The 15,746-nt window shown below is 37.6% G+C and overlaps 1 protein-coding gene across 4 annotated transcripts in view; it reads left to right on the forward strand.

Moving 5' to 3' along the window:
- The window catches only part of INTS7 (integrator complex subunit 7), an 89,266-nt gene that overhangs the window by 50,326 nt on the left and 23,194 nt on the right, over positions 1-15,746 (forward strand). For all 4 annotated transcript variants that reach the window (XM_034666893.1, XM_002917180.4, XM_011222263.3 and 1 more), the window contains 5 exons: positions 2,652-2,786; positions 5,443-5,540; positions 8,096-8,335; positions 10,149-10,286; positions 11,387-11,593. In XM_034666893.1, the coding sequence (XP_034522784.1) occupies positions 2,652-2,786; positions 5,443-5,540; positions 8,096-8,335; positions 10,149-10,286; positions 11,387-11,593 (818 nt within the window). The remainder of the gene's footprint in view (positions 1-2,651; positions 2,787-5,442; positions 5,541-8,095; positions 8,336-10,148; positions 10,287-11,386; positions 11,594-15,746) is intronic.

Here is a 15,746-nt window from a genome sequence, read left to right on the forward strand (position 1 = left end):
TTGTCCTTTTATTGAATTTTAAATTTTATTAAATTCCAGTTTATATATGGAATTAAGCAAAAGGTTTAAATAACCAGACTAGGTAATGTTCACAAGAAATGAAAGTCAAGGACTTTCCTAAATTAGGTTATTTCCATAGGCAATAGTAAATGTTAAAGTATGTTTTCATTGATTAGATTTTTTTCAGTATAAGCAGGATCGTTCGTAAAACAAACAAATTTAGTGTCTAAGTGATCACTAACAAATGGCTCTTAAGCATATAAGATGTTCAGTATCACCCATACCTAAGAAGAATGCCAAATAAGAACAACACTGAAATACTTTACCAACCCGTCAGATTGGCAAAGATTCAGAAGTTTGATAACAGGCTGTGTTGACAATGGTGTGGGTGAATAGCCATTCATTCGTTGCTGGTGGGATTGTGAATTATTAAATGTCTGCATAGGTGATTTGGAAATATTCATCAAAATTATAAATGACCCAGAAATTCCTGTTCTAGGAATTGATCCTACTAATATATTCAGACATTTGAGAAATGACAGATGTACAAGCTTATTCATAGCATCATAGTATGTAATAGCAAAACATTGTCCATCAGCAGGGATATAACAGCATTAAAAAAATCCATCAATAGGGACCTCACTGAAGAAATTATGACACACAACTCCAATAGAAGTCAATATAATTTATTAAAGAGAATATATGGCATGGAATAATCTACATGATATAATGATTAAAGGGCAATAAAGATGCAAAGCTGTGTGATAAAGGAAAAAGAAATTGAGAAACGTGTGCTTGCAAATGTCTGGAATGATACACAAGGAACTGGTAACTTCGGGTGCATGAAGAAGACTTCATTTACTGACTTTCTAGCTTTTTCTACATGTTGAAACTTTTGAACCAGGTGAATTTATCTGAGTAAATTATTTTTAAATAAATAAAAAATTAAATTAAAAATAGTTTTGTCCCTAAAACAGTAAACATAGAAAAATGCTGCAAAATATATTTTAAAGGCAGAATATTGGCTGCTGCCTACTTATCGTGATTATGTGTGAATTTTTAAATTTTGAATTTTTCTGATTTTTTCCCCAAGTTTTCTATGATGAGTCTTTATGGGAAAAAGGAAAAATGGGAAAAAGAATTATGTTTGTAATTCTGTAAATGAGTCTGTATTGTCCAAATCACATGGGCAAAACAAAGAATGGAGGAAATACAAGTTCTGTAGTCTTGAAAAAACTTTTCTAATATTTTGCCTGTTTTAAAAATACTGAGGGTTTATCTGAGCTAGTACTTTTATGTTAAACTGGAAAACATATGTTCCCCACTGCCTGGGATGGTCTTGATTTATGTCTGTTGTAATTAGGAATTGTGTCCCCCTCAACCTCAAAAATTTGATCACCTTTGGTGTGAGAGGCAAGGTTTAAGTTGATGGGAATCATGGAAAAATAAGCAAGAATGGGGAAAGGAAGGCAGGAACAAGAGAGCCTGCTAAAAAGCTGAAAAGCTTTAATGTGATTCTTCTTAAGGTTCATTCACTTATACCTGAGAGTTTCTCACTATAAATAAAAATACAACGTAAACCTTAGATTGCAGAATTTAAAAAGTTGCTGCAGAGACACCTGGATGGCTTAGTCGGTTAAGCCACTTCCTTCAGCTCAGGTCATGATCCCAGTGTCCTGGGATCAAGTCCCACATCAGTCTCCCTGCTCAGTGGGGAGCCTGCTTCTCTTTCCCCTGCTCCTGCGTGTATGCATGTGCTCTCTCCCTGTCTCTCCTACTCTCAAATAAATAAAATCTTTTGAAAATATAAATAAAAAGTTGCTGCAATTTATAGCATAGAACTTAAGGCATAAAGCACAGGGTAGGGCATAACTAACAGATTTTGTGATCTCAGCGGCAAGATGCTTAAAATCTTTGAGCTTCAGTTTCTTCTGTAAAAATAGGGCGTTGAATCACATGATTCCGGAATCCTTTCCAGTTCTAAAATCATGAATTCTGGGGGCACCTGGGTGGTTCGGGTGGTTAAGCACCTGCCTTTGGCTCAGGTCATGATCCCAGAGTCCTAGGATTAAGCCCAGCATCAGGCTCCCTGCTCAGCAGAGAGCCTCCTTCTCCCTCTGCCCCTTACCCCACTCATGCTCCCTCTCTCTCTCTCAAATAAATAAATAAAATCATAAAAAAAATAAATAAAATCATAAATTCTGTGTAAACCTTTTGCAGTATAACTATATGCCAGCCATTGAGGTGGGAAAAGCAAACTTAAAATTTTTGTTTCTTTCTTTCCTCTCTTGAAGGTAAGGTTTTTCTGATAAGAGGCCTAAAATTGACATCCATTTTAATGAGAATCCATTTTCTCTACCAAGATAAAGTCTTCAGTTGTTTTGGATTTTGCTGTGTTCCTTGGTCAGTTTTTATTAATATTTTTATGGGAAAGTCCTATATTATTTTAGATCCTAATCATTACAGACTATTAGGACATACCTATTCTAAGTTTCTTGGCAGGAGAAACAGGAATGATGGTTTATGTTGATGATGGAGGAAAAGTAGATGGAGTAGAGATTTTCTCTTGAAAATAAGAACAATGAACCTATACATTGAACTGCTTTTGAACTTTATAAGTGAATTAAGTCTGTGCTACTTTTCTTGTTTAGGAAATGTGGGTTCTTCCCCCAGATCCTCTGACTTGGTCAGATTAGCCCAAGAATGCTGTTACCATAATAACAGGGGGATTGCCGCTCATGGAGTACGAGTCCTAACTAATATAACGGTCTCTTGTCAAGAAAAAGGTACGTTTGATCAGGACTGATACTATGTATAAACTTGTGGATTGAAGTTTGGGTGGAATTCTGTGTGTGTGTGTTTTTTTTAAATCCCTTCTTTTTAGCACATATGCTTTTATTTACTGGTTGCCTCCTAAAGTCTTCTTAGAGCAGGTTTTGTCAAAACTACTTAATCCTATGAAAAATAAAAAAATATATATGAGGACCTTGGGATTGGGATTGTAAAATTGAAAGGTTTCAAGGAGCATTGCCCATTTCCTCCCAGAGCTTCACTTTGCATGCATGGTGCTGTGGGTAGGAATTGCTTATGACTGCCCTATGGTATGACAGTTTGTTCACCTGTACAAAAACCTTGAAAATTGAGGAAAAAATACCTTAAGTTATCAAGGGGCTTAACAAATCATTTCACCTAGGGGCAACTGAATTAACAGAGTAATATGAATTAAATTTGCCTAGAATTTGTCTCTAGGTATTTTAAGTATTAAGCGGATTTGCATAATTTAGGATGTGAATAGAAAATAATGCGAATGTTTTATTGTATTCCTAGTATCTTTGACCTAAAGGCTTGAGTAAATTCAAGCTGGTGTTCAGAAACGGAGATGCATTTTGGATGTTTCTTCTGTTTCGGTGTTTATTTTGATCTTCATTAAGGATCTTAAGTGGGGATCTTATCCCCACTAAACATCAGCACTGCTCATTCCTAGTACCTATTTTTTTCTAGCACCCTGACCTTCACTAGACTTAGCACTGTCAAGCCCTACACTAATGCAGGTGACATTTCTTTAAAATTGTTCTTTAAATGTTGACTCTTATTTGAATAATTAAATGTGTTTTATTTTTGATACAGTAATGAGTATTTTCTACCATGTAACGTAGAAAACTGTGTGTTCTCAAAGCTCCTATATATTAACCTTAATATGCTTAACTAATATATTCAGAACTTTTTTAGAACTTCTAGAGAAATTTTAGCCCTACGGTAGTGGAAAGATGCTATAGGACTGCTATTACATGAGATACCTTAAGGGGTTTATTCTTTGTGGTCTGACTTAAAACATTAATAAAGTCACGTGGAGTTTTCATTACTCCTAAAAAGGTTTCCATTTTCATTAGGAAGTTACATTGTAGGTGGAAATGGATGAGCATAATTTGTCTAGTTAGGAAGATTTATGTCTGGTTAGGAAGATCTATTGGTGTTAGGAAGGCACTACATGGTTTGCTGTTCCTAGTCTTTTCCTCAGCTAAGCTGGTGACAGTGTTTTCAGTTATGCTTTATTTATACTTTTGTGGCTTTAGTTCTTGATTTAACATGGGTGTATAGAAACCTTTTTTTTTAATATTAGTTTCAGGTGTACAACATAATGATTTGATATTTGTATATATTGTGAAATGATCATCATAGTCTAGTTAACATCAGTCACCATACATCGTTAAAAATTTTTTTTTCTTGCTTGTGATGAAAACTTTAAAGATCTATTCTCTTAACTTTCAAATATGCAATACAGTATTATTAACTATACTCACCATGCTGTATTCATTTTATCACTGCAAGTTTGCACCTTTCAACCCCCTTCTCCCATTTTGCCCGCCACCTGCCTCTGGCAGTCACCAATCTGTTCTCTGTACCTATGAGCTCAGTTTTTGTTTGTTTGTTTGTTTAGATTCCACATGTGAGTGAAATCATATGGTATTTGTCTTTTTCTGTCTGACTTATTTCACTTCACATAATGCCTTCAGGATTGATCCATTTTGTCTCAAATGGTAGGTTTTCCTTTTTCTATGGCTGAATAATAATCCATTGTGTATGAATACCACATTTTCTTTATCTATTCATCCACTGGTGGACTCTTAGGTTGTTCCCATGTCTTGGCTATTGTAAATAATGCTGTAATGAACATGGGGGTGCATATGTCTTTTTGAGTTAGTGTTTTCATTTTCTTTGGGTAACTACCCAGAAGTGGAATTGCTGGATTATACGCTAGTTCTGTTTTTCATTTTCTCAAGAACCTCCACACTGTCTTTGGAGCAGCTGCACCAGCTTGCAGTCCCACCAACAGTGCGCAGGCTTCCCTTTTCTCCACATCCTTGCCAGCTTGTTTTTTCTTGTCTTTTTGATACTAGCCATTCTAAGAGGTATGCGGTGATCTCATGGTTGTTTTGATCTGTATTTCCCTGATGATTGGTGATGTTGAGCATCTTTTCATGTGCCTACTCGCCATCTGGATGTCTTCTTCAGAAAAATGGCTCTTCAGGTCCTCTGCCCAGTTTTTAATTAGATGGTTTGTTTTTTTGCTATTGAGTTATATGAGTTCTTTATATATTTTGGGCATTAACCCCTTATCAGATCCATGATTTCCAAATATTTTCTCCCATTTTCATTTTGTTGTTGGTTTCCTTTGCTGTGCAGAAAAGCCTTTTAGTTTGATGTAATGTATATATTTTTAGAATCGTAAAGTAGTGGAAAAATGGAAGTCTGAGGATAGCCTTTACATTTCAGAAGTAATGACACGTGTACTTTTTCAGGAAGGTTAGCTTTCTTAGATCTTCGACTCCTTAGTGTTTTTTTCTTCTAAGTGCGTGTGTGCGTGTGTGCGTGTGTATATGTGTGTGTGTGTGTTTAATCTTCTCTACTTGACCACTGTAAAACTTAGTGTTTTTCCTCTAGACCTCTTGGCACTGGAACAAGATGCTGTCTTTGGCCTGGAATCCCTTCTGGTACTTTGTAGTCAAGATGATAGTCCAGGTGCTCAAGCCACTTTAAAGGTGAAAATGTCACTTATTTTAATATAATGCCTGTTTTTATTGCCTAAATTAGGGATTGGCAATCTCTCTATAAAGGACTAGATAGTAAATGTTTTAAGTTTTGTAGGCTGTATACTCTTTGTCACAACTACTCAGTTCTGCAGCTGTAGGACGAAGCAGCCCTCGGCTGTGTGTAAGAGGGAACAGATAGGCAGTGTGGTGGTGTGACAGTAAAACTTTATTTATAAAACCAGGTGGGAGTTGACCAAAAGTCAGTGGTTTGTCAGCTCCAGCTCAAACAAACATTTGCCCTTGATCTTCACTTTCAAAACTATCATATTGACCATTGCTATTCCGAAGGATAGACAAAGTAAAAATCTGAGCTTTGGCCTATTTTGCCATCAGTTGACAGTGTTTATTACGTTGTAGTAAATACATATGAAGCTCCTAGGCAATATAAAGCCAAGTGAAATAGGCAGAGCTCCTGCACTTCAGGAAGTTTATAATCTGAGGTGACACTGATAAGAGATATGTAAGATTTATTATAATATTTTTTATTATATTTAAGATACTTAGACACTAGAGATATTTAATACCTTTAAAATGTGAAATGAGACTACTCTTATTGGAGTGAAATACAAAATGTAGTTTGTGATGGTACAAAATTAATTAAGAAAAGTGGGCTTAATAGAAGTACAAGCTATTAGGTAGACAGTGGAGATTATAAGAACGCTAGCTTGTCTAAGGTGTGATTTGAAGGAAGTCATGACTTTGTTTTAGCATGTTAAAGAAAGGTTTGATGTCATAGTGATGAAGAGTAAAGATATTAAAACCATTAAATAAAAACTGGTGAGAGGTGGGAAGTAGGCAACGTATGTTCAGCAAATGATTCATCTCCAGACTCCCTTTGGAAATACATTTATTTAAAAGTTTCAAAAAGAGAAAGAGAGAAAGAAAACAAACCAAATCCTTTCCCCACCAATTGTAGGTGTCAATAAAACACTGGACAGCACCACGTAGATGGTCACTAAGGTCCCTATGTTAGAGGAGTTCCCCATCTGAAGGATACTGACGTTTATCTAAGGGACTAGAATAGCTAGCAGAATGCACTGAGTTCCTTGGTAGTACAAACAGAAGTGCAGTTCTAACGAGAAGACAGAGTTGGGAGTGATGCCTTTCAACTAAGGATGTTATCAAAGCTTGAACAAGGAGATGTCATAATCCTTGAAAGGTGGCGTAGAATTTCAGCATTGAGGAAAGATCATTTGAACCCGAGGGACCACTGTGACAAAAGGCATGAAAACAGAAATGTACTTGTTATGTTGGAAGAATGGTGAATAACCCACTGTGGCTGGATGACATAATATATAAGATTGGAAAAAGAGTTTGCAGCTCTGTCATGGAGGATATCAAATATCATGCCAAGGAACTTTGTCTTGTTTCTATAGGTAGTGAGGAGATAATAAAATTTTAGAGTAATGGACATGCTGTGACCTTCTTTGTAATTATTGTTTTTTAAATGTGTCTTTTATTATGGCAAACTTTGTTGACAACTTGTATATATATTTCTTTCCTTCTTTACAAAAGCCCATCTAGTGAAATTTTCCCCCTTTAATACTTATAAGGAAATTAAGATCCAGAAAGATAAAATAACTTGTTGAAAGATACCTAGTTAATCGAGGGCAAGCTGATCTTCAGCTCTGGATCTGTCAGATTCTGAAGACATCACTGTGTCTTCCTAACTCATACTGAAAGCTACATGGCTGTACTGTGAAGGATGGGTTAATGGGCCCATCTTTTTAAGAATCTGGAATTAGGGAGAGATTAATGTTGCGGTAGAGAGAATGGAAAGGAGGTGGATATTGGACAAAAGTGGATATTGGTCTAGCAGTCAGTTGGCTATGTAAAGGTGAGAGGACTTCTGGTTTCTGGGTCAGGTGGCTGGGATATTAGTCGATGCCATTAACTGGCCTGAATAGAAGTTCTAAAGCCAATTGGTTTTTGGATTTCAGGTGAGAAGTAAGAGAGAAAATTAGAAGCCTCTTCCCCACTTCTGTGTGCTTAAGAGTCACTTAAGACACCTTTTTTGAACTTCAAACTGTCAGTAACCCAAATACTAAAAAAAAGTTAATCCATTAAGCTTGGAGTAGGTGGAGTCTGGGAATCTATATTTTTGTTAGCATCCTGGGCGATGCTGGCATAGGTTAAGTTTGCAAACCATACTTTAGAAGCAATTTTTGAAAAGCAATGAAAAGTGCCGTATGGTGAGATCCCATCTGGCGTGTATTTTGCCTCTTCGGCCTTGTGATTTTCTCTTCAAATCTTTTTTTTTTTTTAATAGTCTTAGACTGAAGTGAGTGGTTAATATACAGTCCTGACTTATTTTCATTTTAAACATGGCACATTTGTAGATCTTAATAAGATTCAATATGCCATATATTTTTTATGAAGGAAAATGTTATGCCTACAAAAAACTTTTTCCTTGATTTTTCCTAATGACTGTACAAAGTTCTTTCTTTAAAGCTTCAGTTAATACCTTCAAAGTATAACGGGTCCATTTTCTACTCATTGTGCAGATTGCTCTAAATTGTATGGTGAAGTTGGCCAAGGGCAGGCCTCATCTTAGCCAGTCAGTGGTTGAGACCTTGCTGACCCAGCTGCACAGCGCTCAGGATGCCGCACGGATCCTGATGTGCCATTGCCTGGCGGCCATTGCCATGCAGCTGCCGGTGCTGGGCGACGGCATGCTTGGGGACCTCATGGAGCTCTACAAGGTGATTGGACGATCAGCCACAGACAAACAACAAGAACTTCTGGTAAAGAGCCACTTTTTGAACCTACTGGGGATGAATAAATCTGGTCTAGTGGGAATTACTTCGTGGGAATTACCTTAGGAAGTCAATGTTACTGTTTGATTTTACTTAAAAAGATTAAAGTAATTGGGGCAGCTGGGTGGCACAGTCAGTTAAGCATCTGACTCTTGGTTTCGGCTCAGGTCGTGATCTCAGGATCGTGAGATCAAGCCCTGTGTCAGCGCCATGTTCATTGCCCAGTCTGCTTGAGATTCTCTGCTTCTCCCCCTGCTCACTCTTTCTCAAATAAAGAAATAAATCTTTAAAAAAAAAAAAAAAGATTAAAATAATTATGTAAGACCAAGAATATGCTGAAGTCAGAATAGAATTGGAACCATTCTTTTGGTTCCAAAACCATAGCTTTTGACTATTTCCACTTTTGATTGACAAAGCTCTTGTTTAGTTCAGATCTAAAACTGCCTTCTTCTAAGCCCTGTCAAGTCAGTTCAGTGTAGCAAAGCCTTCAGTCTGATCTTTTTATTTTATTACAAAGTGAAAATAAAATTTTTTCTTTCTTACATAAAGCAAATATTGAACTAGACCCTGTTTTATACTTTCAAAAATATAAGTTAAAGACCTAATGATTAACAGTGACCATAGATTACCCCAAATTCCTTTTTTCCAATTCAGGACCTCTTTAGCTGTTTAGAATCCAGTTTAGGTTTAGGGAAAGGTGTGTGCTTAGAAACAGAAGGCACAGAAGCTATATAATAATGTTTAGTTGAAAGTTCCCCAGGCCTGAGAGTAGGCTTCATTATAAATAAGCAAAAATGAGATGTAAGCCTTAAGTTGGCCCCTCCGTATTGTGGTCATCCGAATTGAGGACTTCCAGAAAAACAAAGTGAGATTTCTTTTTTTTTTTTTTTAATGTTTTTTTTATTATATTCAAGCCCATTTTATATTTTATCCTCCAGGGGGCGTTGTATAAAAGCTTGCCCCCGTCTCATTCCTATCAGGAAAGGTTACCCTGATGACCAAGGGGCAGTGGTCATGGGAATGACATCATACAGTTTTCATAATATATACGGACCTTTAGCCTCAGAATACTAAAAAGCAGTTAGGTTTATTTTTCATTGAAATGACATTTTCAACTAATGTTCTTTATCCCATTTTTGTTAGTACAATTATGAGGCAGTTTTAAATTATGAAACATAATATTCAAAAAACATAAGGAGTAATATGAAAACATTTGCATCCATCACCTAGCTTAAGGGAAAAATATTCCCAGTCTAGTTGAATTGTACTTCCCTGTGTACCTCCCTTATAGTATCTTCTTTCTCCCAGAGGTAACCACTATCCTGAATTTGTGTTCATCATTCCCATGCATGTTATACATTTATTACCTTAGAATATATCCTAAGTAATAAACAGTATTATTTTGCATATCTTTAACTTTATATAAATGTTATCTTGCTACATGAAATCTTTTGCATGTTGTCTATCTTTGCCTATTTTGTGTGAATCATCTATACAGATAAGTGTATCTCTAGTTTATCCATTTCTCTACTATATGATATTTTATTGTGTGATTACATCATAATTTACCTACCTGTATTTATGGGCATTGTTTCTAATTATTTGCTATTGTAAAAGTGCTCTGAGCAGTGGAATAAATTGCTTAATGACTTCAAAGCAGAAAATTAATAAACACCAAAGGAAAACAAATTTTGTTCTATTTGATGGGCTCTAGTTTTTCTCCCTTTTGTGTAAAGTCATCTATGACATTGGATAAAATTACGTGTTTTGCTTATTTCTCTTACTTCTCGCTCATTGTTAGGTGAGTTTGGCCACTGTGATTTTTGTGGCCAGTCAGAAAGCCCTATCTGCTGAAGTAAAGGCAGTAATTAAACAGCAGCTCGAAAGCGTCTCCAATGGATGGACTGTTTACCGAATCGCCAGACAGGCATCCAGAATGGTATGTATTATCTTTCTCGAGGACCCGGGTTGGTGAAAATGGCAAACCTTAGATTGTGTGATTCTTACCCTAGTCAAACCTGAAAATAAATATAGAAGTATGTTTTAGTCATGGGATTGAAAGATGATAATAGAAAGGACCTAGTTTTTAACTTTTCTAGTTTCAGAATGGTATGTATGTTGTTATGGGGGAAGTTCCACAGGAATTCCAAAAATAGGAGCTCTTTCTGGCCGAAGGTTATTAGTGCCACTTCATTTTGCCCTATACTTTCATATCCACAGTTGCCTCCCACCCACCACTTCTGTCCTCCATTTTCAGTACACCACATCTTTCTTCCCTCTCTCCCCCCAGCTGTGTCATTCTTACTTGGAGACGGGGGCAGGTGTATGCTGTTCCTTCTCAGCCATATGGAAAGCCTACCAATTTTTATTTTGTTGGAGAGGAAATACAGAGCTTGGGTAGTATAGAAATCCTTTGGATATAAGTCCAGAGAGCAAAGTCTGAGGAGCGTTATTCTAGGTATTGTAATACATGTTCTTGTATTACGGTGTTTCTCAAATAGGGGAGGAGCTCTAGCGGCAGGACAGTTGTTTGTTATACCCACCCCCCCCAAGCGTCCAGCAGCTGCAGGGTATTGAGCATCCCTGGCCCCCAGGCGTTCAGTGGCACTCACATTCTCCCCAACGGCTTCCCTCCCCCAGTCATTTCCAGAGGCAGGTGCAGTGCTTCTGATAATCACTTCAGGGAACTTGCTGGAGTTCCCTGCCTGTCCCCGCCCCACTAAACAGCTCATACAGAATGACGTACACAAGGGTTTACACTTTCCATAGTTTGAGCTAAAATTCTAGACCTGAGTTATAGTTAATTCCATTTATTTTCTCTTTGGAACTGTTTTAGAAAAGAACGAAAGGTGTTCTGTTACATAAAAGCAGCTCAGCATATTTTCTCTGAAGAAATACTTAGAACGAGTCTTAAAGAATCCTATAATATGAGGAATAGTTGTTAAAACTTATCCAAGGGTTTGAGTTTGTCTTTCAGCTGCCTCATTGGCCAACTGAAATGTAAGAACCTCATCATGTCCCCCCAACCCCCTCTTTCAGGGTAACCATGACATGGCCAGAGAGCTCTATCAGAGTTTGCTGACTCAGGTTGCCTCAGAACATTTCTACTTCTGGCTGAATAGTCTGAAGGAGTTCTCACATGCAGAACAGTGCCTCACCGGGCTGCAGGAGGAGAACTATAGTTCAGCACTTTCTTGCATTGCCGAATCTTTAAAATTCTACCACAAAGGGATTGCTTCCTTAACAGTAAGTCCTCTTGATTCAACTTTGGTGATGATGACTTGTGTGAGAATGGTCTCGCTTTTCTTTGTGGTTATTCTATTTGAACACATTGAAAAATCTGCTGATAAATACATTTAACAATATTAAATAATAGGACATGGTATGCTTAAGCCTTCCCCCACTTTTTCATATTCATAAATTGATGGAAGTTTATCATTTTGTTTTTATCAAGTATCAGGTACCACAGCTGAGGTAGATTACTGAATCCATGCAGAAAGGGTAAGTAAGAGATAGGATATTCCTTTTCTAGACTCCTGTTCATAAGAGGTATTGGGTCAGAACCAACGATTGAATGTAAACCCCACCACAACCCATTTCATGGGTGACAGCTACTCACTAAGAAGCTTGAGTTCTTGCTTTGTAGATAAAGAAGAAATTGTCAAGGATGCTACTGTCCCACTTTTTGCCCCTCTGTGATACCCTCCTATTCTAAATTAAGAGTCAGCCAGTTACTATTCTTGTTTTCTCTGCCAAGAGAGTAAAGGGGTTGCGGGAAAGTTAGACCATTAACATTTCTTATGTTTCCTTGAAATTAGTTCTATTCCGAAGTAAGGACCTGTACCCAAGATGAGCATTTTCTGTATTAATGCAAAGATTTATTTTCCCAATAAGAGTAAAACATTTATGGGGGCGCCTGGGTGGCACAGCGGTTAAGCGCCTGCCTTCGGCTCAGGGCGTGATCCCGGCGTTATGGGATCGTGCCCCACATCAGGCTCCTCCGCTATGAGCCTGCTTCTTCCTCTCCCACTCCGCCTGCTTGTGTTCCCTCTCTCACTGGCTGTCTCTATCTCTGTCGAATAAATAAATAAAATCTTTAAAAAAAAAAAAAAGAGTAAAACATTTATGGGCTGACTCAGTTGGTTAAGCGACTGCCTTCAGCTCATGTTGTGATCCTGGAGTCCCAGGATCCAGTCCGCATCGGGCTCCCAGCTCGGCAGGGAGTCTGCTTCTCTCTCTGACCCTCCCTCCTCTCATGTTCTCTCTCTCTCTCATTCTCTCTCTCTCAAATAAATAAATAAAATCTTAAAAAAAAAAAAAGTAAAACATTTATATAATCAACATTAAACATTTTGTAGGTACTGTCACACAGCTTTTAAAATTGTATATATTTAGATGGAAACTTAAAATTTTTGGTACCTATTTATATACATTTATCCCATAATCTAAAATATTTTTAATGGTGGGCCATCCCGGAAGAAGTGCTCCAAAGCGGAATAAAGAATAAACAGATGTCATAAAAGAGACAATATTTAGAATACTGTGGGTAGATATCTTTTGAAGTACAGTTTTTTGTCGGCTAGAATTGATCAGCTGCTGTTTTCAAACAGGAATGTAGGAATGGCTTCTCTCCATCTTAAAGGGTAGCATTGCCTGCTGTGAATCTTTCCTCTTGATTATTCTGGGAAAAGAGTGTTGTTGCCTATATCAGGCTAATAAAAGCCTCAGAAAATCAAAAGGTACAATTGTTGGTTGCAATCAGAGGAATTATTTCATTTTCTAGTTCACGTGGAGCAGGAAATTCTTTATCATTCAGTACAGTAAATGGTTGGAACTGTGAAACAAACGCACAGAGCAGCGAAGCAGATAGAATTAATATTATGAAAATCTTGTTGAATATTTAATAGTCTTTTAATGATTTGTGTGGTATGTGTATTTAATGAGGCTTGGCAGTAATTAAGGACTGAATTCTGACATAGAAAGTAAATCCTCAATTGACAGAAACCTCTTGTCTTGATCTCCTTTCTGGTTAACATATTATGACCTAAGGCAGGTTACTGGGCCTTACATCATCTCCTTTTGAAATGGAATTCTTTTATTCAGCAGACTATAAGCACTTACTATGTGCCAGGCACTGCTTTGAGGATATTTAAAAAAAAAACAGAATCAGGAAATGATTCTTTACTTGAGAGTAAGGTAGAGAGGAAGGCAGTGTGATTCTTACATAAGTCCTCTGGAACTTAACCACATTTCTGATTGTACTATACCATCAGGGTCTTTTAAAGATTTATTTTAGGGGCGCCTGGGTGGCTCAGTCGTTAAGTGTCTGCCTTCGGCTCAGGGCGTGATCCTGGCATTCTGGGATCGAGCCCCACATCAGACTCCTCCACTGGAAGCCTGCTTCTTCCTCTCCCACTCCCCCTTCTTGTGTTCCCTCTCTCACTGGCTGTCTCTATCTCTGTTAAATAAAATCTTTAAAAAAATAAAATAAAAAAATAAAGATTTATTTTAATCATTCATTTGGCAAATGTGGATTTGACAGTAGCTTTGTGTCTTTGTAACTGAGAAGATATGAGAGCATGGACTGACCTTCTACTCCTGCCACATGAATGAGCCAATGTGAGATTGCACAACTGTGAGAATTCTGCTTTTTACCTGCTTCAGCCAAACTAAACAGGAGAAGTTCAAATTCTGTGCTTAGGGGGGCCCTATAGCAACGTTGGGTGTCTAATTTCCCAACACTGATTAATGATAGAGTTATCTTGCTACTTAAGAATAAAAATTGTAAAAAGTACTTTAGTTTTCTATGCTGTGTAACAAATTACCACAAATTTAGTGACTTAAGACACCACCTTTTTTCTTTTTTTAAAGATTTTATTTATTTATTTGAAAGAGAGTGCCTGCAAGCATAGGAGCAGGGGAGGAGCAGAGAGAGATGGACAAGCCGACTCCCTGCTGAGGACAGAGCAGTCATGAGGCTCCACCCCATGACCCTGAGATCATGACCTGAGCTGAAATCAGGAGTCTGACCTTAACCGACTGAGCCACCCAGGCGCCCCAGACAGCACCCATTTATTATTTCACAGTGTCCATGAACCAGAGGTCCAGGCATGGCTTAGCTGGGTCCTCTGCTCATGTTGTCATAGCTGCAGTCACACCGTCAGCTGGGGCCAGTCTTGCCTGAGGCTCAAGCAGGCACAGGGTCCTCTTCTGAACCCATGCTGGCAGAATTTATTTCCTCACAGCTTTAGAATTTGTGGAAACTTCAAGGCCTGAAGGAAAATCTCTCACCTTCAAGACTGTTCCACCCAGAAAAATCTTCCTTTTGATTGATATAAAGTTACTTCATTAAGGATCTAAATTATATCCCCCAAATTCATCGCCTTTGCTGTATTCCGCTGGTTAGAAACAAATTACAGATTTCATCCACACTGAGATTATTGAAGATGTGGATACTGGACGGTGTGAATTAGAGGAACCACCTTAGCATTCTGCCTACCATGGTGGATTGTTAATTGTATTTACTTTAATTTTTTAAGGATTTTATTTATTTGAGAGAGAGCGCGCGAGCATGCCTGAGCCGGTGAGGGATGGGATGGGGAGTGCAGACGGAGAGGGACAAGCAGACCCCACTGAGCGCAAAGTCCGTCTCAGGGCTCGATCCCAGGATCCTGAGATCATGACCTGAGCCGAAGTCAGATGCTTAACTGACTGAGCCACCCAGATGCCCCATTTCTATTTATTTTAAAATAGTAAATATGTAAAACATCTCCATGTATAGTATAGAGAGTATATTAAAAAAACACAACAAATGTCCAAATATACCTAGTATCTTTAGGAAATGGGGCATTACCATTGCCTCTAAAATTCATGCATATTCCTCCATGTTTGTATACCATTTCCTGCCCCACAAAGGCAATCACCATCCTGAATCTTGTGTGTACCATTCCCTTGCCTCTCTTCATAATTTTAACATGCATTTTTGGAACTCTAAACAAGGTGTACTATTTTATGTTGTTTTTGAATTTATATAAAAAGGAATCCTATTTTTCTTCAACTTGCTTTGATTATCTAAATTATGTTCTTAAGATTCATTCATCTTGTTGCATGAAGCTGTAGGTCAGTTTTAGTGCTGTATATTCTTCCATCATAGGAATATACATCAATTTATTTGCCCATTCTAGTGTTGATGGAAATTTTAATTTTTCCAGGGCTTTGCTTTTAAAAACAGTATTGCTATGAACATTCTTATACGTATCTTTTGATACACATATGTAAAGCTTTTTCTAGGACAGTGATTCTCAATTGGGGATGATTTTGCCCTTCCAGAGGACATTTGGCAATGTCTAGAGATGTTTTTGGTTGTCATGATTTGCATGGTGTTACTGGCATTTAGTGG

This window comes from Ailuropoda melanoleuca, chromosome 8, assembly GCF_002007445.2.
Source record: "Ailuropoda melanoleuca isolate Jingjing chromosome 8, ASM200744v2, whole genome shotgun sequence".
Taxonomy (NCBI): Eukaryota; Metazoa; Chordata; class Mammalia; order Carnivora; family Ursidae; genus Ailuropoda; species Ailuropoda melanoleuca.